General features: G+C 57.3%; 1 protein-coding gene across 8 annotated transcripts in view; it reads right to left on the bottom strand.

Annotated features, from left to right (window-relative positions):
- The window catches only part of FOXP4 (forkhead box P4), a 50,795-nt gene that overhangs the window by 3,257 nt on the left and 20,081 nt on the right, over window positions 1-27,457 (bottom strand). Inside the window, exons 3-15 of one of the 8 annotated variants that reach the window (XM_086706806.1) lie at window positions 16,538-16,627; window positions 10,607-10,729; window positions 9,891-9,977; window positions 8,442-8,589; window positions 8,097-8,307; window positions 7,746-7,850; window positions 6,854-6,941; window positions 5,771-5,854; window positions 5,481-5,688; window positions 5,322-5,398; window positions 4,304-4,405; window positions 1,405-1,455; window positions 647-768 (exon numbers count right to left, since the gene is read on the bottom strand). In XM_086706806.1, coding sequence (XP_086562932.1) covers window positions 647-768; window positions 1,405-1,455; window positions 4,304-4,405; window positions 5,322-5,398; window positions 5,481-5,688; window positions 5,771-5,854; window positions 6,854-6,941; window positions 7,746-7,850; window positions 8,097-8,307; window positions 8,442-8,589; window positions 9,891-9,977; window positions 10,607-10,729; window positions 16,538-16,627 — 1,496 coding nt within the window. Of the gene's footprint in view, window positions 1-646; window positions 769-1,404; window positions 1,456-4,303; window positions 4,406-5,321; window positions 5,399-5,480; window positions 5,689-5,770; window positions 5,855-6,853; window positions 6,942-7,745; window positions 7,851-8,096; window positions 8,311-8,441; window positions 8,590-9,890; window positions 9,978-10,606; window positions 10,730-16,537; window positions 16,628-27,457 lie in introns of all 8 variants that reach the window. The other 7 variants (XM_086706807.1, XM_086706805.1, XM_086706808.1 and 4 more) reach the window with 7 other exon arrangements.

Below are 27,457 nucleotides of genomic sequence, written 5' to 3'. Positions count from 1 at the left end.
CCCCCTCCCAACAGGCCTCTGGCCCAAGAAGCACGGGCAAAGGGTGGCCCACGTGAGGGACATCTGGGGTGGAAAGGCCACTGGGTGTTGGAAGGGAAGCCAAGGGGAGGTTTCGACCCGCCCCCAAGTTCCTCAGTTTCCAATGAAAATGCTGCATGCTAGAGCGAACGCAAAAGGTGGGAGTTCCGAGACCCAGCTCTGCTGTGAATCTGCAGTACAGTGTGACCTTCCCCCAGCCCCTTGCCCTCTCTCGGTCTCCTCTCCCTATAAAACACGGAGGTGGGGCCTGGGGTCCTCAGAGGTCAGCTCATCCTGTGATGAGATAGGGGAGTACGACTCTGAGGCTGGCAGCCCCCTCACCAATGGCCACCTAGCTGGCATCTGCCCATGTCCCAGCTCCAGCCATGGCTACTTTGGGTCTCTGTCTCTGGTGCCAGGTCCCCCTAGGCTCCTTCCCCTCAGCCAGAAATAGGGACAGAATAAGACATACATGTCTTCTTTCTGATCACCTGTCACTTCCAGATTCTAGGCTCCCCACCCCCAAAGTGGGAAGGACCGGGTTCACATGGGTGTCCTGGAGAAAAATGGGGGGTGACCCGGTCCACGCCCCAGGCAGATGCCTCTGCTTGGGGCTGGGCCAACATACCCCGTCATCTTTGGCGGCCTCCGTTTCTGATACTCGCGCTCATCCACGGTCCACACGGCGCCCTTGACGTTCTCCACGCGCACGAAGCACTTGTGCAGGCTGAGGTTGTGCCGCACAGCATTCTGGGGGTGCGGAGACAGGGCGGGTGCTCAGAGGCCCCTTCCCCACTCAGGCAAGCACACACAGCAAAGTCCCTGTCCCACCATGTCCCACCTCCCCTGGCCCAAGGACAAGCAGGCTGCCCCAGGGAGGAGTCCCAGCCAGGGGCGAAGGCAGGCCTCTCTCCCACCCTTGACCCAGGGACTGCCAGGGTCCTCAGAGCCCACAACCCATTTTATGATCTGCTCCCTTCTCCCTGCCATCTTTTGGAAAACCCTGTCTACCAACTAAATGCTATCTAGGTAGTAATAATTTGTTTTCCCGGCAGCACTGATCAGACACACGTAGCTGTTACTTGGGGCTCCTGATCACCAGGAGATCACACTCGGGCCCTGGCACATCAGTGACCTGTTATCTCAGGTGCATGCAGAATTTCCACTAGGCTTTAGAAGTTCTGGACATAAATCAGGAACCCCCGCTGCAACCTTCCTCAATCTCCAGGAGTGTGGGAACCATGACTTTGAGAACAGACAGCTTATTAAGAGCATGAGGTAAACAGCAGGCCTAATGCATACTTGTTGAAATACACGGGGAGAAAGGAGAGCACAGGTTTAGTAGCTGGGAGGCAGGAAGAGGAGAGAGAAAAGAGGAAAAGTCACCTTGTCGCTCCCACCTCCTCCTGGCAGGGTAACTTCAGGAATTGAGGCCATCTGAATTGTAGGACACTTGGGTGAGGGCGGGGGTGCTTGGCCCAATTTCCCCCCGGGGCGGGGGGGGGGCTAGATGAGGGCCCTAGCCCACCCACTCCCCGCATGGCCCTCAGTCCCGTCTCTGTGCTCTCCTCTCTCGGCTTCGCCCCCCCACCCCCAGCCATCCCTGTCCCTGTTACCTGTCCTCCCTCTGCTTCCCCCGCCTTGTCCCCATCCTTGTCTCCTCTTTACATTTCTAAACGGGGAAGAAAGCCGGCAGGGCGGGCAGCCCGTGCCCCTGGAGATCCCCTCTCCCTCTCTCCCTTCCAACTCTTGCCACTTGCAACTGGCCCGATTTCATTACCAATTTTAATTTGCCTCTAATTAAATCCTGTGTATTTTTCCGACTCGCTTGCTAATCCACGAGGGAGGCGGGCGGCTGGAGTGGAATCTCTTGGAGCGATAATTACAAAGGGCCTAATCACGCCGGGGCTCCTGCCTCGGAATAAATTTGCCCGCATTACGGGGCTCCGATCCTCCGCTTTGCAAATGAGAATGACCCCAATTTCCGAGGATGGCCTCACCGGGGCTTTTTTCCCTCATTTCGAAGCCTGATTCGTGATGAGAGACTAATTCGTTACGCTGAAACATTAACGGCAATTTAAGGGGTCTGGCGGGGGGCTGCGTAAACAAAAGGACGGGCCCACAACACGGGCCCTGAGAGGGGATGGACACAGGGGGCGGGCTGGTGAGGACCACTGGCTTGGCAGATGGCAGCTCTGTCCCCGGATGAACGGCAGCTGGCCTGGCCCACGCTGGTGCCCGACCCTTCTGCCCTGGTCTGAAGTGGACAGCAACTCAGGGTGTGGGCCAGAAAGGGTGAAGAGGGAGGAGGGGACGAGATACAGTTGGGAAGAGGCGGGGCCTCAAGGGGCAGACGAATGGGTGGAAAGTGGAAGGGGAACAGTTGGGTGTAGACAGGGTACGTTTCCTGAGGAACAGGGATGAAGCCTGGCTGCAAAAATCCTGAGGGCGAAAGTGGACCTCGAGCAGGGGCAGATTCTACTGTGCCACAGGTAGGGAGGGCACAGGTAGTGCCCTAAGTGGCAGAAACAGCAGCAGGGCACGAACTAGGAAGGTCAACTGCTCCCCCAGCTCCCGGTGTCGCACTGGGACCTACACTAGGTGAGGGGGGTGGAGGTGAAGACCTGGGAGTGAGAGACACATGACTGGGATGACCCTGGCTGGGTGACGACTGAAGGTGGCATGGGAGGCCAAAGGCACTGGGCTAAAAGGGAGGGGCTTCAAGACGGTCATTGAGGGGTTTCAGGAAGTCCCCCAAACCAGCTCCTTCTGATCTCAAGAAAGGACAATGGGGTGATACAGTTAAGAGAACAGGAAAGGAAGGTAGGTGGCTGAGTGACACTCTGCCCCCAGAAGGAGGCTGTCTTATGAAGTGAGGCTCTATAGTCTCACCCCCAAAGACAGAAGATTAATCTGCATCATTAACATAAACGTTAGATAAAAACTGTAGTGATCCTTTATGTTTGCATAGAACTCTTATCATTTATAAGACCAGGCATCCAAACTGGCCTAGAGGTTGGAGACCGGGCTAGGTGGTCCCCACAAGGCCCTGCCGGCTCGGGGAGAGGGCAGGACTGTGGTTGGCAGGAAATGACATCATTCACAGCCAATCAGAGCAGCTGTCCCAGCCCAACAGCCTCTTTCCCAAGCTTTGGGAATTGGGCACAGGGATACGGAAGGTCATAGAGCAGTGTCTCCTGCTGCAGTTAGCACATTTCGGGGCAGAGGAGACCGGGCCTTGTGCAGACCCCATCCAATCCGGCACTGGTGGGGAGGGGGCCTCAATGACACTTGTTGAAACCTAGAGGGGTGGTGGGGAGGTAGCCTGTTTTGCTGCACTTTCCAAGCTGGCCAGCAGGGGGACTCAAGAGCCAGGGATCCAATTAAGGTTCTGAGACCCAGGGACTCTTTCCCGGGTGTCTAACTTTCCCTGCAGGGTGCCAACAATCCCTTCTCCTCTCCCCTCCCCCTTCCCAGTTTAGATATCACCTCCCCACTCTGCTGCACAGACCCTCATACTCTCATCCATCTCTCTCTCTCTCTCTCTCTCTCTCTCTCACACACACATACACACACACACACACATCCCCTCCTGGCTATGGAAAAACAAATAGCTGAGTGCCCCAGTCCACATCTCAGTGTCCCATTTTTCTAGGGTCCCTCCCTTCCCTGCCTCTGGTCCCCTGAGAACACTCTATGGCTGAAGGTGTTGAAATGACTAATTGGATCGAGACAATTATCTTCCTGCCGCCATGGCAGAGCTGGGGAGAGGGTGTGAGAGCCTGTGTTTGTGCCCCAGCACAGTCTACGGGTCTTGCTTGGTCCATCCACGTGTCCGGGTCTGCACACTGCCCACCCCACCCTACGCTTCAGAACATGTACTTTTAGCCGAGGTACCCAGACCTTTAGGGTCTCTTGAGGGTGTAACCTGGCTCTTCCTAACAGGCTTGGGCATTACGGACTCCTGGAGGCCCTACTTCATGGGGCTGGAGTCTCTGGGGCCTGTCGGGGAGCACTCCAGAGAAAGTAAACTTTCTTCCCAGAAGGCAGGCAGCACAAGGCTGGAAAGGAGGGAGTATTAAGAAGCAGTTTGAGAACGTACTATATAGCCCATGCTGAAGTGGGGGTGGAGGGGCCCATGGTGCGGCCTGGGCCCTGCTGGGGCCATTTCTGTAGAACTGCCCCTCCGAGGGGACTAAATGTTATGCACCCTTGGTCTCAAAGGGAGGTGGACATGTCCAAGGGTGACTGGGGCCCTTGGGAAGGAGGAAGGAGCATGCCTCACCTTCCAGGTGGCAGTGTTTCTCCGGAAATAGGCGAACATCCTGGTGAACCAGTTATAGATCTCATTCAGGGTCAGCTGCCTGTCGGGGGTTTCCAGAATGGCCTATGGGCAAGAGAGAAGCAAAGAGACCCTTAGTCTGGGCCTCGAGGGGTCACAGGCCTGTGTTCTCTCCCTTTTGCCTGGCCCAACGCTCACCCCGAGGAGAGAGGACACCCACGACAGAAGCCTGTGGGACAAGAGAACTGGTGGGTGGCTGTCGGTCCCCTGATGGGAGCAGGCTGGTTACAGCCCAGCCAGGGGCCAAAGAAAACACGAGCCTCAAGGGCTACGCACTTGTGCAAGCAGCACATGACTTCCTTCTGGAGGGAAACTGGTTTCAAGCACCCCTGCCCTGGAGTGGGAATGAAGCAGCGTTCTCAGGAAAGAGATGTCCTCGGGGTGGGGGCCGTTTGGAATTTATCCTAATTTTGGCAGAGGGCACCCAAAGCATGAGATGGAGTATGTATGCAGCACATATGAGAATAAGTGTGAGGACGTGTGTGCCTGCGTGTGGAGATCAGAGCAAGCGGACGTACGTGTAAACGTACGTTAAGCATTAAGGACATGAGGGAGGGAACACAGGGGTGTGTGTGTGTAAGAGGGTTGGGGGGGAGGGGGAGAGGGGGCAGGCAGACAAAGGGCAAGCCTATGAGAAAATAATCTCCTAGAAGTGTATGTACATGGGAGTGAGAGAACGATTGACAGTGGGTATGAGCAACAAAAAATGCGTGTGCCCCCAGAGACATGTCTGCACCAGCAGGTGCTGAGGCAAAGCCTGTGCCAGAGGCCGTACGGCTGGGAAGGAAAACCCACGTGCCAGGACAGGACAGGTGTGGGAGGGGAAGTCTCTCCTCTGGCCCTAGGACCCTCCTGGAGTCTGGGGCACTGAGGGGGTGTGTGTGTGTGTGTGTGTGTGTGTGTGTGTGTGTGTGTGCGCAGCCTGTGTGCCCTTCCCACCCCCTGTACCATCCACACTCACCTGGCGGATGAGGGAGGCGTAGGTGAAGGGGGGCCTGACGTCGGCGTTCTTGTAGAACTCATGATTCTGGGCCAGCTCTGGGGGAGACAGGCAGAGGGTGAGGTAGCCAGCTGGGGAGTCCGGCTTGCGGGGGAAAATGACCCTCCCGGCAGTCCTTACCTGAGGAGATGGGGGAGCAGAACTTGTCGCTGCTCCTCCGCCGGGCGGGGCCCCCGCTGTGCAGGGAGGCAGAGCTGAGGCCGGGGGGCCGTAGGGGGGTGACAGGGGCAGCGGCCGAGGTGGGGGGGTGCACGAGGCCATCTGGGAAGGAGTCTGCTGCAGACACGGTCACCTTGGAGAATGAGGAGGAGCCAGGGACCGGGTTCAGCTGTGAGCAGTGGGGCAGGTGCTGAGATCAGCGCCAAGGGTGGGGGTCCCGGGAGGGCCACAGGGAGAGGTGAGTCACTCACCGGCTGGCTGAAGGGCTTGGGCTCGGAGGGCCGCATGTGCAGGTGCGCCATCATGGCCTGCAGCCTCTCACTCTCCTTGGCGAGCTGTGAAGAGGTGGGAGGTGGGCAGGGGCTGAGCCCCAGGGGCCTCGAGTCCTCTTCCCCCTCCACCAGACACCCATGAAAACCCATATTCCCACCACCCCTCTCCTCCACACCTCAGGGGTCCCCTACTGCTGGAAAGCCTCAGCTCCCCCCTGCCCCTTCATACCCTCAAGGCCAGGGCCTGGGGCCGCCACCCACTGCATAAAGCCCCCGCCCCCTTCTCCCCCACACTGTGTGTCCCAGGCTCAAGCTCAGCAAGCTGCTACAAGTCAGGGGCCTCCTTCCTCATGGCACAGGCGTTTTCTCCCCGTCGAAGGCAGAGGCTGTGGCTGAACAACACCCAAGTTCAGTGGCACTTGTGTGTGAGAGGGTCCTCGCGCAATGAATGGAGACGTGGGAATGGATGAATGATTCATTCACCCCCATTCATAAATTCAATAGATCTTTCACAACTGCCCTCTCATGGCAGGGCGCTCTGCTAGGTGCCAGAGGGAAATGGGTTTATGCTGACTGGCTGCCTGACGGACTGCCCTGAACGGGCTTCAGAGTGCATGCTCGGGAGACAGACTGCCTAGGTTCTAATCCCCGCTTGGCCACCCACTGGGTGAGTGACCAGAGGCAAGTTTCTTCACCTCTCTGGGCCTTAATTTTCCGTATCCGTAGAGTGGGGATGGTAATAGTACCTGCCATATGAGGTTGTTTAGAAGATTCCTCGAGTTATACAGGTAAAGTATTTAAACCAGCCCAAAGGGCGTGCTCAACGTATTAGCTGTTAATGTTTTTATTGTTTTTATAAGGATGGCACTCTTCTGGCCACCCCCCCCCCGCCCCCCACCCCGGATTTGCTCAGAATCAGACTGCGATCACCTCATGACCTTGGCTATCAGGAACTAGAAAGCAGAAGATGACCCTTCCACGAGACCCTCTAAGCCCCTCCTGGAATGTCAGTGCTGTAGGTGGGGCAGGGCCCGGAGGTCCCCAGGTCCCTGCAGCGCACACCTGGATCTCCAGCTGTTGTACCACCTGCATCTGCACCCGGCACTGGGCTGTGCTCCGGTCATCCAGGGCGTGCTCTGTGTTGAGGTGTCTTGGAGGAGGGGGAGGGGGCAGAGAAGGGAAAGTTGGGCCTGGCTTTCCAGCTGCTACTACCCCCGCCTGCCATCCCCCCCCCCCCCCCCCGCCCCACCATCCCATGCTCTAATCCCACCCATGGCCTGGAAAGTAGACAGACCGAGGGATACAACGGGAAAGAGGTGGGAAAGAAAAAAACACCAAACAAAACAAAACAAAAAACGGGGCAACGGGGCAACGAAGGAAGCCGCCTTCTCGTCAGCCTCCTTTGATGTCTTTGCTAAAATCGCAGCTACAGAGAGATCTAATTGCAAATGAACTAATTAAGTAAACCTCTGACGAAGCGTGAAAACAATTTGTTTGACCCTGATGCTGCAAGGGTCTGGGAGACAGCGGAGTTAATCAGTCAGTGACAGAGCCTGGCACGGCTGTGGCAGCTGGCCGCCTGCTGCCAGCCGCCTGTCCGCCTCCCTCCCTGCCTGTCCACCGGCCTTCCGGCCTGTCACCAGGCCATCAGTCTCCGGGGCTGAGTCCGTGGGGAAGCTGGGGAGGGTGGCGGGGGGCGTCCTCTCCTGCTCCTCACACCCCCACCCTGCTGAGCTCTTGACAGCCCGGGGATGGGGTACACAGAGGATGCAGGCCCTGTGACATATTGGAGGGGGGAGTGATCAGGAAGCTGGTGGGGGCAGGGAAGGAGCTAGGTACCCCAGGCGTGAGGACAGCAGGACAGCTGGCGGCTGGAGGCCCAAAAAGGGGCAAGCTAGGTGGCCGGCTGGGGAGTCAGGGGCCCCTCGGAAAGGCTGCTGGGGGTGACACCTACTTGATAAACTGGCCGAGGTCTTCACACAGGGTCTCGCAGCCTGGCCACTTACACTCTCCGTGTCCGTAGAGGGGGTGGGAGCCTGGCGTCTCCTCATGGGAGGAGCTAGGAGAGCAGGATGGAGGCAGTGGTCAGGGACCCTAAAGACTCCAACAGCCCTGGCTCCCCCGGCCGTTGATGTTTCTGTCCCTACTACGGGTTTCCCAGAAGCCGGGAATAATTTCGTGTGCCCTGGGAGAGGGGTGAACATCCAGAACCCAGCTCCACCTCCCCCCCAATCCCTGGGGCTCCAGGGGCACCCCGGGGGAGGGGGCAGGTGTGCAGCACCCTCTCCCAACCTGGGCCCCGCACCTGTCTCTCCGAGGTGTGAGCACAGTGGGCTGTCCGTTGGGCAGGGTGTGGTGGGAGAGGGGGGGTGAAACTTTGGGGGGGGCGGCAAACGAGGTAGCGGTGGTGGCTGAGCCAGTGAGGTCCAGCCCCTCCTGCTTGACGCTGTCCTCGGCGGGCTGCCCGGGGGCACCCTCGCCCTTCCACAGCTGGGGCAAGTCCGTCGGGCACACGGCTGCTGCGGGAGAGAGAAAGGCGGGAGGCTGGCAGGGCCCCCGGAGAATCCACGGGGCTTCCCACCTCACCCCAGGGGAGCGGGGGTGGGCCAGGTCATGCGGGGGAGGGGGGAGAGGGGGGGCGCGCACTCACCTTGCGGGAGGGTCTGGAGGGGCCCTGAGGCTTGGCTGGGCTGCAGGCTGACCAGCCCCTGTCTCTGCAGGTTGAGCAAGTGCTGCTGCTGCAACTGTTGCATTTGCAGGAGCTGCTGCTGGAAGGCCAGCTGCTTGTTCCCCAGTGCCTGGTGGGGGGCCCGAGGGGGCGTGCAGAGAGGGGTGCCATCGGCCGAGGGCGAGCCGTCTGGCCCCCACCCTGCGGCCACCCCCTCCCAGGGCCTGTCAGCCCCCGGAGCTGTGGGAGCGGCGTCCGCGGCTGCCGCCTCTCTGCTCCCGGCCCAGCTTCCATAGGGCTGCATGCCTCCTCGCAGTAAACACACGCACGCACGCACGCACGCACGCGCGCAAACACACACAGCGGACCCAGACACGCAGCACGACGCCCTCCCTGCTCCCGCCCCCCTCCTTCCGCTGCCTCAGCTCCCCGCACCGCAGCTGTGCTCGCCTGGAAAGGGGGGGGGGGCTCTCATCACAATGATCGATGAGCCTGTCAGACTCCGGGGGCCACTCCCGCCTGGCGGGCACCCTTCCCACATGCCCGGGTGCCCCCCTTCTGCGCTGAGGAGGGGGCCTACCCCCTCCAGCTCCTCTCCTCTCCTGCTTCTTAGATACAAGGAATCAAAGAGTCTGACGAGACTTTCAAAGATCGGCATCAGCTGGTCATTGGGACCCAGGCCCAGGGAAGAGCCACATCGCTACTGCTCAGTGGCACGCTTGCTCGCTGTACGGGAGCTCGGCTCTCTCCCTCTCTCTCTGCCCGCCCCCCGCCCCCCCCCCCCCCCCTCAGTTCTTCACACAGGCACTGACAAGTCGGGCCGTCAGCAAGTCTTTTCTGAGTCCCAGGAGCCAAGCAAGTCCTGGGTGCTTGGGAGGCAGGGACGGCTCTGCCTGCCTGCCTGCCCTGGGGGTGGGGTGGGGGGCTGGCTATTCAATAAACCCAGCCTAGAGATAAAGCAGAGAATGCAACAATTACAAGACTGTTGAGGGGGAGGCTGCTGGGCTTTGGGAAATGACTAGGCATCACCAGGGCAGCCTTCTGGGAAGAGGCAGCTCAGGACTTGGCTGTGGTTTGGCCAGCTGAAGGGGAGGCTCATGTCTAGGTCATGGAGGGAGAGCCAAGGGGCCTGGTATGGAAGCTCAGGAGACGCGGTGGCCCAGATGAGGCGAGGGGATGCAGGCTAGGGAGTTCTCTGGAGGGGAAGGGCAGGATATGACAAGTGGCCGAGGCTGGGGCAGGGCTGGGGGGGGGGGGTGCAAGTGGGTAGGAAAGGGGCCAACAACAAAGCAACCGGTCATGAGCAAGGACTGTTGGACGCTCATGCACACATCTACACGCCTGTGTGCGAGGAACACAGCAGGGCTTAGCCTTCTGCTCTCATTAATCCAACAACACAAGGGCACAGCCAGCCCTGCCCAAGCCCCTTACCTCTTTGGGTTGCTGCTTCCCAGCCTGCTGTTGGGTGAGGAGCTGTAAGTGGAGCTGCTCTTGCTGCTTCTTGTAATATTCCTGCAGCTGGGTGGAGGGTTGGGGTGGGAGCGGGGGGAGGGAGGGGGGAAGGGGGTGGCAGGGGTGGGAGTCGGTTACCGCGGGTAGGGGACTGATGACCCTACAGCAACCCCAGCCTGCTGTTAACTGGGCTCCTGGAGCAGAAGGAGGGAGTCTCACCGGGGCGGTGACACACACACACCCCCCCCCCCCCGCAGGGATATGTCTGCTCTCCCTAGTGGGCTCTGAGGGTCCCCAGCAGGGCCTGGATGGAGAGGCGGTGGAGAAGGGAGAGGGGGCTTCACCCCACAGCTGTGAGCCCTCCCTGCCTCTTGGTGGGTCTCCTGAACAGGTCACAACAAGGTGCCAGGAGGTTCCAGTACTCTGCCCTTCCCTGGGGTTCTGGATATAGAGGTGGGGTCCGTACGAGGAGGAGTCTGGGGGTGCTGCTGTGGGACAGGCCTGACCTCTGACCTGTCCCCAGTGGCCCTGGAGGAATGCAGACCAGTCCAGCCTGAGCAGTCTCTCTGGTTCCTGCCACTGCTTTGGCCAGCAGTGATGTTGGCAGTAAACAGGGTGGGAGATGGGAAGCCAGCACCTACCCTGCCCCCCCCCTCCTCTCTTAGACTTCCCAGCTGCCCTGGGGCCAGACTCACCTGCTGGAGCATGAGCGCTTGTTGCTGCTGGAGCAAGGCCTGCAGCTGTGGGGGTGACAGGATCTGCTGCATCTGTTGGGGGGTAAGCATCTGCGGCGACATCATGGCCACCGACACGGGCACCTGTGGGATTTGGCCCCATTAGCCTGCTCACCTCGATCCCACCCACAGTATGGTGGCATGGACTGGAGTGAGACTGCCTGGGTTCGAAATCTGGCTCTGCCACCTGCCAGCTGTGTGTCTTGTGACAAGTGACTTACCTCCCTGTTCTCTGTTTTCTGGTCGCTGAACAGGAAGGAGCGGTCAGTAGAACCCATAATGCTTCTCCCCCGGGGGACAGGCCACACCGGGCCCTTCCCAGTTCTTGCTCAGTCTAATCTGACAGCACTGTCTACAAGCTGGGCCTGGCCAGGAGAGTGGTCTGCAGCTATGGGAAGAACTCAGAAAGTGGCCCGCATGGCATGGGGACTCTGGCTCTGATCCCATACACGTCACAGACTCTCACAATACCTGTCTAGACGGCACACACAGGTGTAGTTAAGTCAAAGGGCGGGGGGGCGCAGGTGGAAAGAACACCAGGCAGGGAGTTTGGAGGCACGCTGCCGCTGCTAGCCCTGGAATGAATTTGCTGTGTGACCTCTAGGCAAGTCACTTGCTGTCTCTGGGGCGTCAGTTTCCTCAAACGTGAAACAGGGATTGAACTACAAGAGAGGACTCCCAGTAGGAACGTGCAGGAGTCTCAAAGTAGAGCAGCTTTCTATCCCCTGCCCTGGGTTAGGCCTCTGTGGGAGGCCTGCAGGACCTAGCTACCAGCAAGAGGTTCCTGGAAAAGCAATAACATCATTCTTTTCTCAGCCCCACCTCCCTGAAATCCCCAGGCTGGGGCAGTCATCGCCAGGGAGGCCCAAGTTGCAACCTTGTCTTCTCCCGTTGTTTTGGTAGGGCAGGTGCCCTGATGGGGCTCTATGCCAACCCCACCGCTCTGAGCCCGGCTTGTCTAATCTCCCCTCCCGCAGCCAAGCCCTAGAAGCGCCCCCACAACCCCCCCCCTTTCCCACACACAGCAGGCACTCACTGAGTGTTTGCACCCCTGAGCTGAAATACCTTCCCCAGCAGATCAGAGGCCCCTCTGCCAGCCCAGGGGTGGGGAGGGGTTCGGGCAGCCCAGTCAGGGAGGGGTATCCTGCAGGGACTTGTCCTGGGCAGGATGTGACAGGTTATGTCCTCAGGGGACTTGTGGCCCTGTCACCTCCCCCTCGCCTCATGGGTGGGGCAAGGGAGAGGAGTTGGTTCCCTTCTGGATCCCTGGCAGGGGCAGGACTCCGCCTCAAGCCACCAATTAGGGGCTTCCCTGATAGAGGAGCAGCAGGGGAAGTGTGGTGGATCCAGGGACATCGGGGAAGTCCCAGTGCCCCCGATTCTTCTCCCCACCCCCCACCCCCCACCGACAACTAGTGGCTGAGCCCCGGCCCTGGGCTTTTCTCCTTTATCCCAGTCATCTCTGTGCCAACAGCCTAGGGTGGGGCACACCCTAGCTCTTTAGCTGTGATGCTCTGTGTGAATGAAGGCTCCCAGGGGCCTCTAACGAGGAGGCTTAAATGGCAGGGTTGGGATTCACACCCAGGTCTGTGAACTCCATGGCTCCTGGTGTTTCTATGTCCCACACTGCCTTCTCCAGCCCAGAGCAGGTCTTGAGGAAGGTCTGGAAGAGTATGTGGAAACTGAACTTATCCAGGGAGCTGAGGGGTCAATGAGGCTGGAGATCCAAAGGCCAGCCTCCCTTTTTACAAGCATATTTGGAGGGGACTCTAGAAAGCCAGGGTGTAGGGGTCTTCTGGTCCTCGCTCTCGGAGGGGCTGGGGCCGAGGGGGCAGACAATGGCACAGACCCATGCCCCTTGTAGGCTGTCCCCAAAGCTGGGAGGTGGCTCAGCTGTCCTTTTTTTCCTCCTTCCATGGGGGTGCCCACCATGGTGGTATTGAGCTCAGTCCTGGATTCCTGGGGCAGGTGACCTAAGTTCCTGTCCCTGACACTGACCATCCTTTGTACCCCATCTCATCTCCTACCAGACCTCCAATTGCTAATTACATGCCTTTAGGCACCCAGACCCTAAGTTCTACAAACTTTTGAAGCTGGCTCCTTTGTGCATATTGTCTCACAAATCTTACAGAACCCCGAGGAAGGAGGGTCTAATCCTCATACTATTTTACAGATGAGGAAACTGAGGCCTAGCGGAGTCAAATCACCTGCCCTTTCCTCAAAGGCACAATGGGAGAAGGGGTAAGTGAAAGTGATTTGTAGGCCATCAAATTCCATACAAATGCAGGGAAAACTACTTTTAAAAACATTCTGGGTTTTCCTCTTCTCTTTTCTCTTCTCCCCCTTTCCCTCTCTCTTCCCCATGACTGCCCCTTAGGCCTGCCTGGAGCCCCGGAGGGTACTGCATGGCGAGGGTCCCCAAGGACCAGAGTTTGGGGCCTGTCATTCCCAGGGAGGACTCAATTTAGAGCCGGACATGGCCCAGGCAGGGAGGCAGACCAGACACCAGGGGATCTTTCCAGCCACTAGGGTTGTGAGTCACCGTGAGTGGCATGCAAGAAAGGATGTGGCATTTCCTTCCTTGGGGCTTTCCTACTTGGACGCAGGGGAATGGAAGAGATGACCTTGGAAGGCCTCCCTGGCCTCTGCCATTCCTGCCAAGTGGCCGAATAGCTGGCCGGAGAGGCGGCTGCAGAGATGTGGACGGATCACCTTGTGTGTACTTGTCCAGTGGGGCCAAGGAGGTCAAGAAAGGTCAGCGAAGTGGCTGCCGCATGCTGAGCTTCTGAACTGCCTGACCCCATCCGCCTCCTCCCGTGCCCCTTAGGGTTCTGAGAACTGAGGTAGAGCTCCCCTGGTGTCCCCACTGACCCCTCACCAGGCTAGGATGTGTCAGGATAGGCACTGTCAGCCTGTCAGCTCAGCAAGGCCCGTGAGTCACTATCTGGAGAGTGGCCAGGACAGCTAAATGCTTACTAAAGCCCTGGCAGTGCGAGCCCTGGGCTAAATGCCGACAGCTGCCTCCAGCCCCTCCCTCAGGGACCCTGCCCAGGCCCGAGTCCTCCACCCACCATGACTACAGTGTGCTGGGCTGGGTGGCCTGACATAGAGGCAGCTTATCTGGGACCTGAGGGTTGGGAGGCTGTGCACCCCATGGATGCGATTTGGTGCCAGAATGAAGGACCCAAATTCAACCTCTTAAGTGGGGTCTAAGGTCCTTGGCTCGGTGGAGAGACCAGGCCAGACAGGCCAGACGGGCCAGAGCTTGGTCTAGGTTAAACTCCCTTGCAAATGACCAGAAGGAAGTCCGCAGGCTAGTTCTGGGCTGGAGCTGCAGCAAGGAAGAAGTAAAGAAGTGGTGGGGCACCAAGATGAACTTCCAGAAATTCTGGAGAAGATGATACAGAGGCTGGACAGAGCTAAGGGGCCTGGCCCTAGCCTACCATCATCCCCTCCACCCCCCAAAACTCCCAGCTACCTTTGCTGCCTTCTATAATTGACCCCTCCCTGCCTGGGGGCCCAGACTGGGGCACAAACTAGGCCATCTCCAGGCTAGGGGTGGAGACTCCAGTGGTTCTAGAAACTTCTGAAGCTGGCTGCAGGAGAGGGGTCCTGAACATGGTGGGGAGGTGAGTGGGCAGCCAATCCTGTCTTGAGATGGGGAACAGAGCAGTGTCATGTGGGGGCCACTGTTAAAGGGCCGCCACCTATCTCCTTCTTTTAACCATTTCACTCACAGAAAAGCTATTTCTAGGCCCTGCGACCCAGTCAGGGACAGAAGCTCCACCTCCTTAGAGATGATGAACCTAAGGGTAGAGAGAAGAGGCAAGGAAGGTATCCAGGGTTGGGGGAGAAGGAGGACCAAAGTCAGAGCTCCAGGCTCCTGGAGAAGTACAGACTTGGCCCCATGAACCCCATCTCCCTGAGCCCAGAGAATCATCCCTGGGGACTACTGGTGTTCACTACTGTGCAAAGCACACACAATGTCACAGCTCTGTCCCTCATTAGCTGTGTGACTTTGGACACGTTACTTAACCTATCTGGGCCAAAGTTTCCTCATCTGCAAGACGGCTAATAATAATAGCATCTATAGACCCCACAGGGTTGTGAGGATAGAGGGAGACAGAGGACACTCGTAAAGCACGTAGCGTCTGCCCCATGGTAAGCACTCTGTAAATGTTAGTTTCGTCAGCACTGAGTAAGTATTTGATGAATGGATGACTCAGTCAGTGATTAGGAGGAGGAGGCAAGGAGAGAGGAGGCCTGAGAAAAGGATCATTTGATCTGTCCCTCTGACCAAAACGGCTGCCATCCAGGGTCGCCCTTATTTGGCGGAAGGGGCCCCTCTCAGGAAGATTCCATGGTCTCCCTTCCCCTCTTAATGATTTCAGATCTCCTACGCCTCACGGCCAACGGTAAAGTCCTTTTTGATGCCTGACTTCGGTCTCTCCAACTACCATCTAGTTCCTTCCTTCTTGCCTTTGGGTCAGCAGGTCTCCTCTAGCTGGGGGAGCATTCCTGCTCCCCAGCCCACCCTTCCCTGTTCTTAGAAGGAGGTAGGAGGCTGGGCCCAGGGTGAGGACGACCCAGAGCAGTAGCCTGAAGACCACTTCAGACCCAGGGAATATGTGGGGGGTGGAGGGATCCCTAATTCAAAGAGACCCAGTCCGGATACCACATGAGCATGAGAACCTTCTACATCATTGCAGTGTGAGAACTTTCTCCTCTGCCCATTACTGACCTTCCAGATTTTGTTCTCACCTCCCCACCCAGACCACTACCCATCTTGACCCAACTCCTCCCCCTTGAGGGCTGTCTCGTTAGGTTCAAGACTTTAAAAGAGGGCCCCTGCTCAGGCCCCACATCTGTCAGTCACCTTGAACTTCTTCAAAGCATTTTCCGGAACATAAGCTTGTTTGACATAAAGCTCAGATACTCCTCAGAGCACCAGAATCTTCCCCCCGCCCCCCACCCCCACAAAGTCTAGTCCTGGGTCCTCCAAGCACGGTACACCCCACCCCTGCTTACCTCCTCACTTTCCTCTTTCCTTCAGCACCCCCTCCCCAAACTCCAGAGCGATCCCTGCTCACCCTTCCTCCCCTGGATAAACTTCCTTTCAAAGCCCTGCTTAATCCTCTCCCCAATTCCAAGCCTCCCCTGCTGCTGTGGGGAGGGGTAGGGGAGCCGGGAAACAAGGCTGCAGGGCCCGGGGGAGGGGAGCTGGCTGCCCGAATCATGACCCACCCGACTCAGACCGCAATTCTCCCAAGTTCTTTGTGACACAAAAGGTAAACAGAAGGCCCGGCTTCCCTCCCCACCCCCCCGCCCCCCCACCTCCCACAGATCTCCCCTCCCCCAGCCAGCCAGATGGGCCGGCAAGCTGGGGGAAGGGAGAGGGGGGGAAAAAAGGGCAGATTGTGCAAAGGAAAACAAAAGAGACAGAGAGACACCAAGAGACAGGAAACTGGGGGGAGACAGAGTTGGTGGGTGAGAGATGGGGAGCAGCCTCTAAGAGAGAGCTGGGGAGAAAGGGACAGGCTGAGTGATTCACAAGGATGGGGAAGCAGAAAGCTGAGAAGGGATGGGGACCCTGAGGGCAGAGCCAGGGAAGGCAAGCCAGGGGAGAGAGAGCTGCAGCGCGCGTGGCCACAAACTCCGAGCCACAGACACAAAGAGGCTGAGCTGAGGAAGGCCTGGCTGATCAGGTGAAGCCAGAGAAAGAGAAGTTCTTCCACCCCACGCCTGCACTGGCTGCATTTGCTTCTGGAACGCTGCGCACTTTGTGGCACTGGGGACTGGCCAGAGCGATCCTCCTGCTGGCCCTACCCCTCCCTCCGGGCCCAGTAACCCCCTCCCGACCTGCCCGGCCCCAGCCCACACCCTTCTGCTCACCTGCACCGCAGACTGCTTGCTGTCATTGCTGCCCGGGGAGCTCAGGCCCGAGGCCTGCTGCAGCAGGAACTGCCTGGCCACCTGGAGAGCCTGCAAGATAGGGGCCTGTCAGGGCAAGGTTTCCCTGCTCTAACAAAGGCCTGAAGGGCCCAGAGGGGGTGGTCAGGGGTCAGTGCAGGACCTGGGTTTCAGGGAGAGTCGGGGGGGGGGGGCAGCAAAGGGGACGAGAGCAGGCTAAGGGGGAAGGTCCTGGGGGTGAGTGACCAGGTCCCAGGGCCCACTTAGGCTTGGAGGTAAGGCCCAAAGTAGGAGTCCCTGAGAGAAGCCGCCAGGGCATGGGGATCAGAGCCTTTAGGTCCTGACTCTAGGACCTGAGAGGTTTTACTGGGACTCAGTGGGGGCAGCAAATGGAAGGGACAGCGGCCACGAAAGGACTCCAGGGGAAAGTGCAGCACTTGGACCCCAGGTACTAACAATAGGTACTACTCGCTGAACATCTATTACGAGTCAGGCCCTTCACACACAAGATCTCGTTGAATCCTTCCTGTGAGGCTGGGAGCCAGGGATTGATTATCTGTTCCATTCTACGGCTGAGGAAATGGAGTCTCCAGGAGGTAAAGGGACATGCCCAGGATCACACAGCCAGGTGTCAGAGACAGGATCTGAGCCCAGGAAGCCTTGGCTGGGTGGCCGGTCTGGAGGCTATGGGAGGGGCATTTACTCGGAGTCACTTGGGCCATGAGGGCGGAATCTCAGGGTCCGAGCACTGTGTGGCTTTCTGAGTCGGAGGATCTGGGTGCAGGCCCTCGTGGTATGGGTCAAATCCTCAAGGGTGTGTCTGAACTACCAGCGAGTAGCTCCGACCTCACTGTGGCAGTCCGGGCTCAGAGGCCCTGGTGGCTTGGACAGGACTGTGGGCCGGCAGGGTGTGGAGGCTGCAGGTGGAGCAGGTCCGGCCCATCCGTGAGCCTGGAAGGTGAGCAGCGAGAGGTCTGGTGGGAGAGTGGGGGGTCAGGGAGGCAGCCGTAAGAAGTTCTCCATCCATAAGGACGGCCAGGCCCTCCATTGCCAGACTCTGAGTCACTATGTGTGTGGGGGGGGGGGGGGGGAGGAGGGGGAGAGGGGGTATAGGCAAAGGGATGTGGGGACCTGTCCTGAATCCACATTCCAGGAGCACAACACCTGTCTCCCCCCACATTCCACAAAGATCTCCTTCGACACCCCAGGCAGTTGTGTCCCGGCCTTTGATAGGGGGCTCTGGCACCAGAGAGACCTGGGTTTGAACCCCAGTTGTGCTGCTTCCCAGCAGTAAGACCTCGGGCAAATTACTTTCTCCCTGGGCTTCAGTCTCTTCTGCGAAACCAGGACACTACCCATTTCTGAAACACCAGGGGGATGAAAGGACCCCTGCCTGGCATCAGGGTGGCATCACGAAGCGTCTGCCCCCTTCCCTTCTCGGGAATCTCGGTTCTCTTCCCGGGCTCTCTCCCTTGGCTCCTTCGGCCAGTCCCCAGCACGGCCTCCTGCCCAGCGTACTTATGTAACGAAGCATGCTCACCGCAGCTCCCTCACCTCTATCCACATACACACTTGTTTGTCCCCGTGTGGACTTCTGCTCTCTGACCTCACCACCACCAAGGCAAACCTTACGCAGTGCAATATGGACACGCTCATACACACTCTCCACCCAGCGAATGCTCACGGGGGGCCCACTGCACGTATATACGCGTCCTTCGCGGCCCCTTCTTAACTGCCATTGAACAGCTGAGCCACCCCCAGGCTTAAGCCTAGCTCCCCTTGGCACGGTTTCCAAATACTCACTTGTGTACCTCGGGGCACATGCCCCCCAGCAAACCTGGAGTTCAGATGCCTTCCCCAGTCCCCCAGGTCCTAGACCTTCCTTCCCCAGCACCCCATCCATTCCCCTAGGGAGGTGGCCTGGGCTTTCTTCTCCCAGATTGACTTCAGAAAGTAGAAATCTGACCTGAGTCAAAAGGCTCTGAGGGGCTTTGAAACGAGGGAGATGGGGTGAGGGAAGGAAGGGAGGTGGCCACGTGGTCATCAGGAAGGAGCCCCTGCCTCTATCTGCCTTAGTGACCTCCTCCAGGTCTACGGGAGTCAGACAGATGCTCTTTGTCCTCCAAAAGTGGAGGTGGGGTAGAGAGGTAGGAGGTCAGAGGTCAGGGGGCAAGCTGGGGGAAGAGGAAGGCTTGGAGAAGCTGGCCAGCCCAGGCAACCCAGAGTGGGGAGAGGGGAGCTGCAGGGGAGGGGCTTCCAGGGGAAGTTGGGGGGAGTTGGATTCACTCCCCACAGACTCTCTTGCTTTGTGGTCCCCTGGAGCACGAAATTACAAGATTTGTAGGAAAAAACGACAGGCCTTATAGTCTCAATCGGTGACAGGCCCTTCACTCGCCTTCGTGCCCTCCTCCCACTTGGGGCCTCCCCTGCAGGCCAGGTGACAGGGAGCCCGGCTACAGCCCCACTCACTTCTTCCTTCACGTTACTGAGCACCTGCTGTGTGCCAGGTGCTGAGACACACAGAAGCCAACGCTGGCCTGCCCCAGGACCCGTGGCTGCGGGGCTGTGATGACGGCCGCCCCTCAGAGCCTGAGTAGAGGTGAGCACAAGGCACCACAGCCCGGAGAAGGCGGCGGCACTGGCTGCACTGCCTGGATTCCCGAAGGGCGGGCTCCTCAGGAGGACAGGAGGCTGGCATAGCGACCCCCGCCGTACAGAGGAGTGAAATGGCCCAGCAAGTCCCGGGACCTTGAAACCACTCCTGGGCTGGCAGCAGGAAAGGCTGGAGGAGCCCACAGGGGCCCTCAGGTCATTAGGGTCAGAGCGCCTGCAGGCACTCCATTCATTCATTCAGTCTCTCACATTCGTGGCCACCCACCTTGCACAGGCCCTGTGCTCAGAGGAGACAGGGAGGTGATGGTACACAGGGTTGTCTCGTGCAATTTGCTTACAGAGCTCAGCCCTGACCCAACTGAGAGTGGCATGGGTACCATCTAAAAGTCACGCTGTGCGTACCCAGGGTTAAGGGTGATGGGCAGACCCTGGACTTGGGGCCCAAGCTCCCCTCCCCAGATGGCCTGGACAAGGAAGGCCCTGACTGCTGCGTCCTCCGGTGTTGCTCCACTCCCCACTCCCCGCCACCGTCCACACATCCAGAGCCCCAGCTGGGGACAGCACTCTGGAAACTAGGGGGTCCCTCTGGCCCAGGATTCCCTCCTCCAGGGCAGTCACCCAAGGGATCAGGTAGAGCTGAGACTTTCTAAAGCCCCGCCTGACTCCTAGCCACCACTCTGACGTGCCAGGCATCCTCAACACTGGCTGCTGGCCCTGAGGCCTGATGACATCACCACTGCCTGCTGCTGAGAGCCGGGGGCAATGATGGCCCCCAACCCTGGACAGATCCAGCCCCACCTTCTCTGCTGATGCCGACCAGGTCATAGCCCCCCTGAAGACACCGATGTTATGAAATGTACCTGTGAGCCCCTCCCCAGCAGCAGGCACCCCTGCGAAATTCACTTTGGTCTAGGCTGAACAGGGTTGGCAGGGCAGGTGGACAAAGAGCTAGCATCGGTATAGGGCCTTCTAGATCTTGCTGAAGCACGGGTCACTGTCTCCATCTTACAGACAAGGAAACTGAGACCCAAGGTCCCGCGGCCAGGAAATGGAGTCCACACACCTCTGATGCCCCAGCTCCCTTCACCCACTGGAGGGCCTTCACGATGCTGTGCATGGTCTCTCGGGGCCTGTGAATCTCTCCCCTAAGCCTGTGTGCTTTCTGCTGTCTACGTGTGAAAGGGAGGTAAAACTGGTTCAGGCCGGTAGACACGACCAAGGCAGGACTCTTCAGAAAGCCAGGCTCAATGTCCCTTCCCTGAGGGCCAGAGATATCCGAAGACGGCCTTGGGTGGCAAAAGGCATTCAGAATCCCACACCAAGGAGGAGCCATCATGGCAAACCTAGGAGGGAGGGAAGGAGAGGGAGAGGGGGCTCAGGGGCAGAATAGAAAACTGGGAGTCATCTGGCCTCTTAAATCCCCTCCCTCCACCCCTTGGACCTAAAACCTAATCTTCAGCTCTGGGGGACTTGGGCGGATAAGGTCTAGTTTTCCTCAAAAGGAGGCAGTGGTGGGCCATTCAGTTCATGGACGCTGGTGGACATCTGGATGCACATCCCGGCTCCACCATACACTGGGTGACCTTGGGTAAGTCACCTCACCTTGCTGAGCTTCAGCTTCTGTCTCTGCAAAGTAGGAAGAACCCTGTCCTTAACCCCCAGGGTTGTTGTGAAGCGTACACGAGGCACATGTAGCACTTACCACAGTGCCTGGCGCCCAGCGGGCCCTGAGCGGACATCAACTTTTGTCGTTACTATTAATCTGCCACCTTCCCAGGCAGCTCCCGGTCACTTGTCCAGTGCCACCCAGCAGGACTTGCTAACCAAACCCTCCTCCGGGCTACACCGCCCCCCTTTCCCCCTCAAGCCCAAGAACGGTCTTGCTAATGAAGGCGAACTCTCCTCCCCCCACCGCCCATTCAGAAGTCATTAGCAGGATCTCCACAATTAGGAACAAATGGCTTATAACGGACAGGCATCCAGGGAGGGCGGCTGGGATGGAGGGGAACGAAGCCAGAGCTCTGAGGGCCACGGGGGCCTGCTCTGAAAAGAAAAACAAGTCTCGGAGCAGTAGGGTCTCCGCTCCGCAGGATGAGACCACACCCTCATTTCTGTCTCTGGGAATTCAGCGGGGAGGGACAAGCATCCTCTCCATGGGAGCCAGGTGCAGCACTGTTCACTGGCCCCTTCCCCAGGCTGAGGATTAGGAGGGCGGGGATGGGGTGCTCAGAGACAAGCCTGAAGGGCTGAACTTTGAGAATGGAGCGGCAGAATCACCCAGACCTGGCAGGCTGGAAGCGTTAGAGCCATCTGGTCTTGTGTTTTCTAAACTGCTGGTCATGAGCTAATGGTGGGTCATAATATCAATGTAGGGGGTCCAAAAAATAGGGACACATACACCCGTATGTAAGAAAGCATCAGAGTTATTAGGGTAAGCATAAGTATTGTTTCATGGAACGGTGTGTGCTAGGGCTCCACGTAAAATGTATCTCTTACGGTAGCTCTTAAGCTAAATGGTTTGTGAAGCACAGCTGTGGTTCGCTTCATAGAGGTGGCGACGGAGATACAGAGAGGGGCAGCGACATGCCCAAAGCCACACCGGAGCGGAAGCAGAGCCTGAATGGGCTCTGTGCAGGGAAGAGGAACCAGGAGCAGCCAGGCAAGATGGAGGACCTTCTAGCAAATTCTGGTTCCGTTTGGATCGTGGTGAGTGGCGGCCAAAATAAAATCCAAACTTCTTTTGTCTGCATATAGCTAATTTGGGCAAAACTGAGAGAGAAATTATCTTGATATAGTTACTTTCAACTAGGGCTGGTTAGATTTAGGGGAAGGGGCATGAGGAGGTGATGGGGGGGGCGGGGGGGTGGGTTAGCCTATCCCAAACCCAAAGAGAGCCCCAGGAAAGCCCATCACCTGTCCCCCGCCGCATGGCCACAGTAGGACTCTCTATTCACTTACCGATAATTCAGCAAGTATTTGTGAAGCCCCACGGGGCACTCGAACTGTCCTAGACACCGGGGACACGGGGCATTTGCTTTAACGGGGATTACATTCTAATGGGATGAAGCATATACTAAAGCAAAGCCAAGCGGGTGAAGACATGGTGGTTAGCGTCACACAGAGAGACTGGCTGGCTGGCTACTTAGGTCGTGCGGCCAGGGAAGGCCGCTGTGAGGGTGGGGAGGGAACCCTTTCAGGAGACAGTCTTCGTGGTGAACAAAAGAGACCTGACGTGGGACTCAGCTGGGAGCATTATAAACTATGAAGGCCAGTTCAGCCGTGCTGAGTGACCTAAGAGGAAGTCCCAGAGGTGAGCAGGAGCCAGATCATGGAGGGACCATGGTTTTCTTTCTCTCTTTGAAAACACTTTTTTTAACATTTATTTATTTATTTTTGAGAGCGAGAGAGAGCATGAGCACAAGCAGTGGAGGGGCAGAGAGAGAGAGAGAGAGAGAGAGAGAGAGAGAGAGAGAGAGAGAGGAAGACACAGGATCCAAAGCAGGCTGCAGGTTCTGAGCTGTCAGCACAGAGCCTGATGTGGGGCCCAAACCCACGAACCATGAGGTCATGACCTGAGCTGAAGTTGGACGCTCAACTAACTGAGCCACCCAGGTGCCCCATCTTTCTTTCTTTTTTTTTTTAATTAAAAAAAAAAAAATATATATATATATATATATATATATTTATTTATTTATTTATTTATTTATTTTAGAGAGAGTGTGTGTGAGTGGGGAAGAGGGGCAGAGAGAGAGAGGGAGAGAGAGAGAATCCCAAGCAGGTTCCACGATCAGTGGGGAGCCCTACATGGGGGCTCGATCCCATAACCCTGGGATCATGACCTGAGCCGAAATCAAGGGTCAGATACTCACTGCATCTGGGCAATACTTTATGCTTGAGAAAAAAATGCCAGAGGATTTTAAGGAGGGAGTGATATAATCTCTGAGGGTAGATACATAACCCACTCCTAGTAAACAGTAGGTGCTCAATAAGAACTTGTTGATTTGAATTAAATAGGAAGCATTTTTTGGTCTACTGCTTGAAATGCAAGTCCTCTGAGGCCAGAGAGTGGAGGAAAGGGGTCCAGGGAGAAGGGTCAGAGGTCAGTGGTCCCAACCACTAAAGGTACTGACCTAGAGAGATCCAGGTTCTCTACCAGCCCTGCTTTGTCCTCCAGCAGAGACATAAAAATGAAATGACACAGAGAAGGGGGGCAAGGAGGATGGGGAAGAGGAGACCATAAAACCCCCGAAGTGATTCTACACCTTTTTCCCTTGGAAAAAAAAAAAAAAAGCTTTTTGGAAAGGCTGTAAATTTTTTTTACACCAACCTCGTAAAAATGACATCGGCGCATTCTCAAATTAGAACCATTAAAATGAAAACCAGCAACGCACTGATACAAGCAGGCCCAGCCCACGTGGGTGGGAGACTCGGAGCCTGGGTGCACAGCCGGGTTTCAGGCCCCCTTTCTCACCAACGCCAGGAATGGCCGGCCTCCCACCTCCGGGAGATGAGAATTAACAAGTGACCCCAACTGCTCTGAAGCGGTTAAGGGGCTCCTCTGTGGCTCCCTCATTCCCTCCTGGCTCTGCAGGGGGGGGGGGGGGGGCTTGATCGCTTGGGACGCCTCCCAGACCCACAGCAGCTGTGGGGTCTCCGGAAGTGGGTGTCTCTCCAGGTCTGGGATCAGAGCCACTGTGCGCCCAGCTGCTACCCTCACACTAGTGCTTCTATAGGGAGCTCAAGTGTGGGGCACAGAGCGGGACATGTAGGGGCATGTGAGTCCCTTCCCAAGGACTCTCACCGGGCTTCTCAGAATAAAGGGGCTCCCCTGGTGCAAAACTAGCTGGCCCGCCAAGGGGTGGCCCTGGGATGTGACCCTCTCCACTTTAATCTTTCACACTCAGAAGAGGAAACATTCAGCCACCCCTCCACATTCAGCCACCCCTCCCCCAAATTCTCCCTTCTGTCTCCAAATTCCCAATGAGTAAGGACAAGAACCCTGGCATAAAAAGGGGTTGGCCTGGGAAAGAGGAAGTCTCAGAATTCCATACCAGAAGGGAAGGCTAGCGGTAGAGTGGGCTGGTTCCCTCCCAGTCCCAGCAAAGCAAGGACCTGCGCCCGGGGCCTCTCCTCTGCCTTTTCCACCCTTCTTGCCCTAGCACCCTCCTGGGGACTTGGAGGCAGACACATAAAACAGGGTGGCCTTTGGCTTAGTAACCCAGGAAGGATATAAGAAGGGGGTTAAGGCCTTCTCCCTGCACAACCCCAAAGAATGCCTTCCTGCTGGGCCCTACTCACCGGCCCTCTGTTCCAGCAGCGGTGGGAGAGTAGTTTCCACATGCTATGCTACAGCTGTTGGAGAGTCAAGGGCTTCACTGACAAGTTCCTAAGTCTCCTCTCTGGGGCGCTGGGGCCCCAACTCTCCCTTCAGGCCCCCCCCCCCACCGCGCCTCCTGGGGAAGAGCTCATTCTACCAAAAGAAGAGTCCAAAAGGTGTGGGACCAGAGAGGAAGAGTAAATCTGGGGCATGAGTCCCAGGGAGAAATGGGCCCCAGACCTGAAGACTGAAGACCACTGAGGACTGTGTGAGGTGGGGGGGGGGGGGGGGGAGTGTCTGTGCTAATTCACCCTAGAAGGCTCCCCTTTCCACCCCATCCCCCTAAGTAGCCTGGGCAGAGGACAGCCAGATGGGGGAAGGAAACAAAAATGTCTTCCATTCTTCTTTTCCTCCTCGCCCTGACGTCCCCCCACCCCGACCATCTCTTAGGAGGGGGTGAGTTAAAAGCCCATTAATGTGCAGAGCCCCCCAACGTCTTTGAATCTCCTCACAGGATGTGAACAGGGTGGGATTTGGCCTCGGTTGCCACAGCAACTGCGGTGGGAGTTCCCAGACGCTAGGCAACCCTCCTGTGACCCTCGCTGACCTGTCACCCCCGAAACCCGAGGACAATGGAAGTGCAGGCTCCGGAGGCCCAGGACGCCTTTCAGCGCAGCCGCCAGCAGCCCTGCCAGCCCCCACCCTGCCTGGCCCAGCCCTCCCGGCCCCAGGTCCAGCTCTCCTGGGCCAGAGCAGCCTGGCCCGTCCCCAAGGCCTCTGTAGGCCCTCCACCTCCCACACTCGTCCCGGCCCTCACTGCCCCCCATCACAGAGCTCAAAGGGTATCCGTGCAGTCCCTGGGGAAAGCCCCCACACACTGGGAACATTTCATACAGGTGAAACCAGAATAGGAGGAAATGCAAGGGCAACCTTCAAAGAAAAAAGCCATCAGAGGGAAATAAGGGAGGAAGGAGCCATGAGGAAGGAGACTCTGCCTTGGTGAAGGAAGGGGACGGCAACGGGACGTGGCTGGCAGGTCTGCTGGGTCCAGGGTATTCTTTAATAGCTGCTGGGGATCATCACCTCCAGCTGACTGGCCAGCAGGGTGCTGGTATAAATAAGGTTCGATGCTTGTTTGCTGAATGAATGCACACTCCAAGGCCTTCTTCTCAGGGAACGTTCTCCATAAGGGGGTGAGATTGGAGACCCCACGAAAGCCCCAAGGACAGAGTGGAGGTGGCGTGGCTCTATCACTCATCCATAAGCGGGTTGACAGGAGGGAGCCGGAAGCTGGGGCCTTGACGGCTGAAACGGGGCAGCCAGCCACGGACCCTCTCTCCAGTCAGATGGGGCCTGGCAGCCACGCCATGTCACCCCCTTACTCCCACCCCCCAGCCTCTGTTTAAACAAGCTCCCGGCCTGCTGTTGCATGGAAACGAGTGCCTGATCTTGTTCCAAAGTGATGCGGCCACCGTCTCTAGTACTGTTTGTTTCAGCCTGAAGTCCTGTCACTGGCCTGACTTCTGACTTGCCCTGTTTATCTCTCTCTCCTCTGTCAACTCATTACTCCCAAAGGCTAAGACTGCACTTCCAGGGCTTGTTTACCTAGAGTGGAGGGACAGAGACCAACAGGCAGATGGAAACAGGGAGAGGGGCTTGGCGGCCCAAGGAGGCGGGATGGGACTAATGCAGACTGTACACCCACCCCCAACCTCCCTCTACAGTGGCCCCTTAGGGCCGGCAGTGTTGCTTTTGTTTGTTTATTTTAAGAGCTTTTAGGGTTGGGCATAGAGTCCTCTCATACACTCACCAGCAGACGTTTAGTTTAGCACCTACTATGCTCCAGGCCTTACTCCCTCCACTTCCTACAAGGGACTGTGTGAGGTGGCAGCAGCCAAAAGGAGGCTGTGTTGAGCCCTGAACTAGGAACTGGGAGACCTGAGGTCTAGCTGCAGCTGTTCCTGTGTCACCTGGACCAGCCAGTGCCCCCCTCACCTGTGAAATGGGAATAATAGTAACACCCACTTCCCAGGGCTGGGGAGGCAGTTAAATGACACCATGTAGGAGAAAGACCCAAAGCACCAAACAGAGGCAAGGTATTTGTTGGTTTGTCCTCAAAGGACTTCCTGGATGGGATGGAGGAGAGGGAGGAGGAACCCGTTGGGCCAGGCTTTCTTCTCTACAGTTATTCTACTCCACAAACAATCAGGAACATTTGTTGTTGGGGGTACCAGAGAGTGTTACCCCTGAAGCTTTCCTCAAAGCCTTGCTCGTACAGGGGTAGAAGGACCGTCCACAGACTTTCCCTTTAATTGAAACATTTATAATTGTAATTTTGCAGGGTTCTCTCATAGTTTGGAGCCAATAGAACCTTTTTAAAGTCTCAAATATTTTCCTTGGCCCCAGGCCCCAGGCCCCAGGCCCATAGTGAGCCCAAATGGATAAAACAGCCGGCCTACTGCCTCCAAAGCTCCACCCCAGTTTATTTGTGAAACAGATATAGGATTTTCCAGGACTTTGGGATAGTCCCCAAAACAAACAGGAATAACTAGAACGTGGAATATAGATGGCAAAACATGGCTTGTGTGCAATGCAGAAAGAAGAAACCTGATCAGTACAGACAGTTCTGTCTCTCCCTGCCCTACACATCTCCCCAGTTATAGAGATATCTGTGTTTACTCTGCAGTTTTAAGTAATTGTTTTAAAAGACACTTTCCAGTTTCAGTATTCCCCCACAGCCCATCCCCCACCACATTCAAATCTTTCCTAGCTCTGTGTGCATAGAGGTGAGGGAGGGGAAGAGGTGGCTGTATAAAATGGGTGGCCTTGGAGACTTCCGGTGGGGTGTGTTTGTTATTTTCCTAAGGGGTAGGTTTTGCCCTTTGACCTTCTGTCCCCGGTAGGTGGCACAGACTCTGAGGGTATCTTCCGCAGAGATCCTGCTTAGGAAGTCTTGGGAGATGCCAGCAAAC

Source organism: Puma concolor, chromosome B2 (genome assembly GCF_028749965.1).
Source record: "Puma concolor isolate L17-30 chromosome B2, mPumCon1.1.hap2, whole genome shotgun sequence".
NCBI classification, from domain to species: Eukaryota; Metazoa; Chordata; class Mammalia; order Carnivora; family Felidae; genus Puma; species Puma concolor.
The sequence above is the reverse complement of the archived record's forward strand: the minus strand, read 5'-3'. Positions and strand labels throughout refer to the sequence as shown.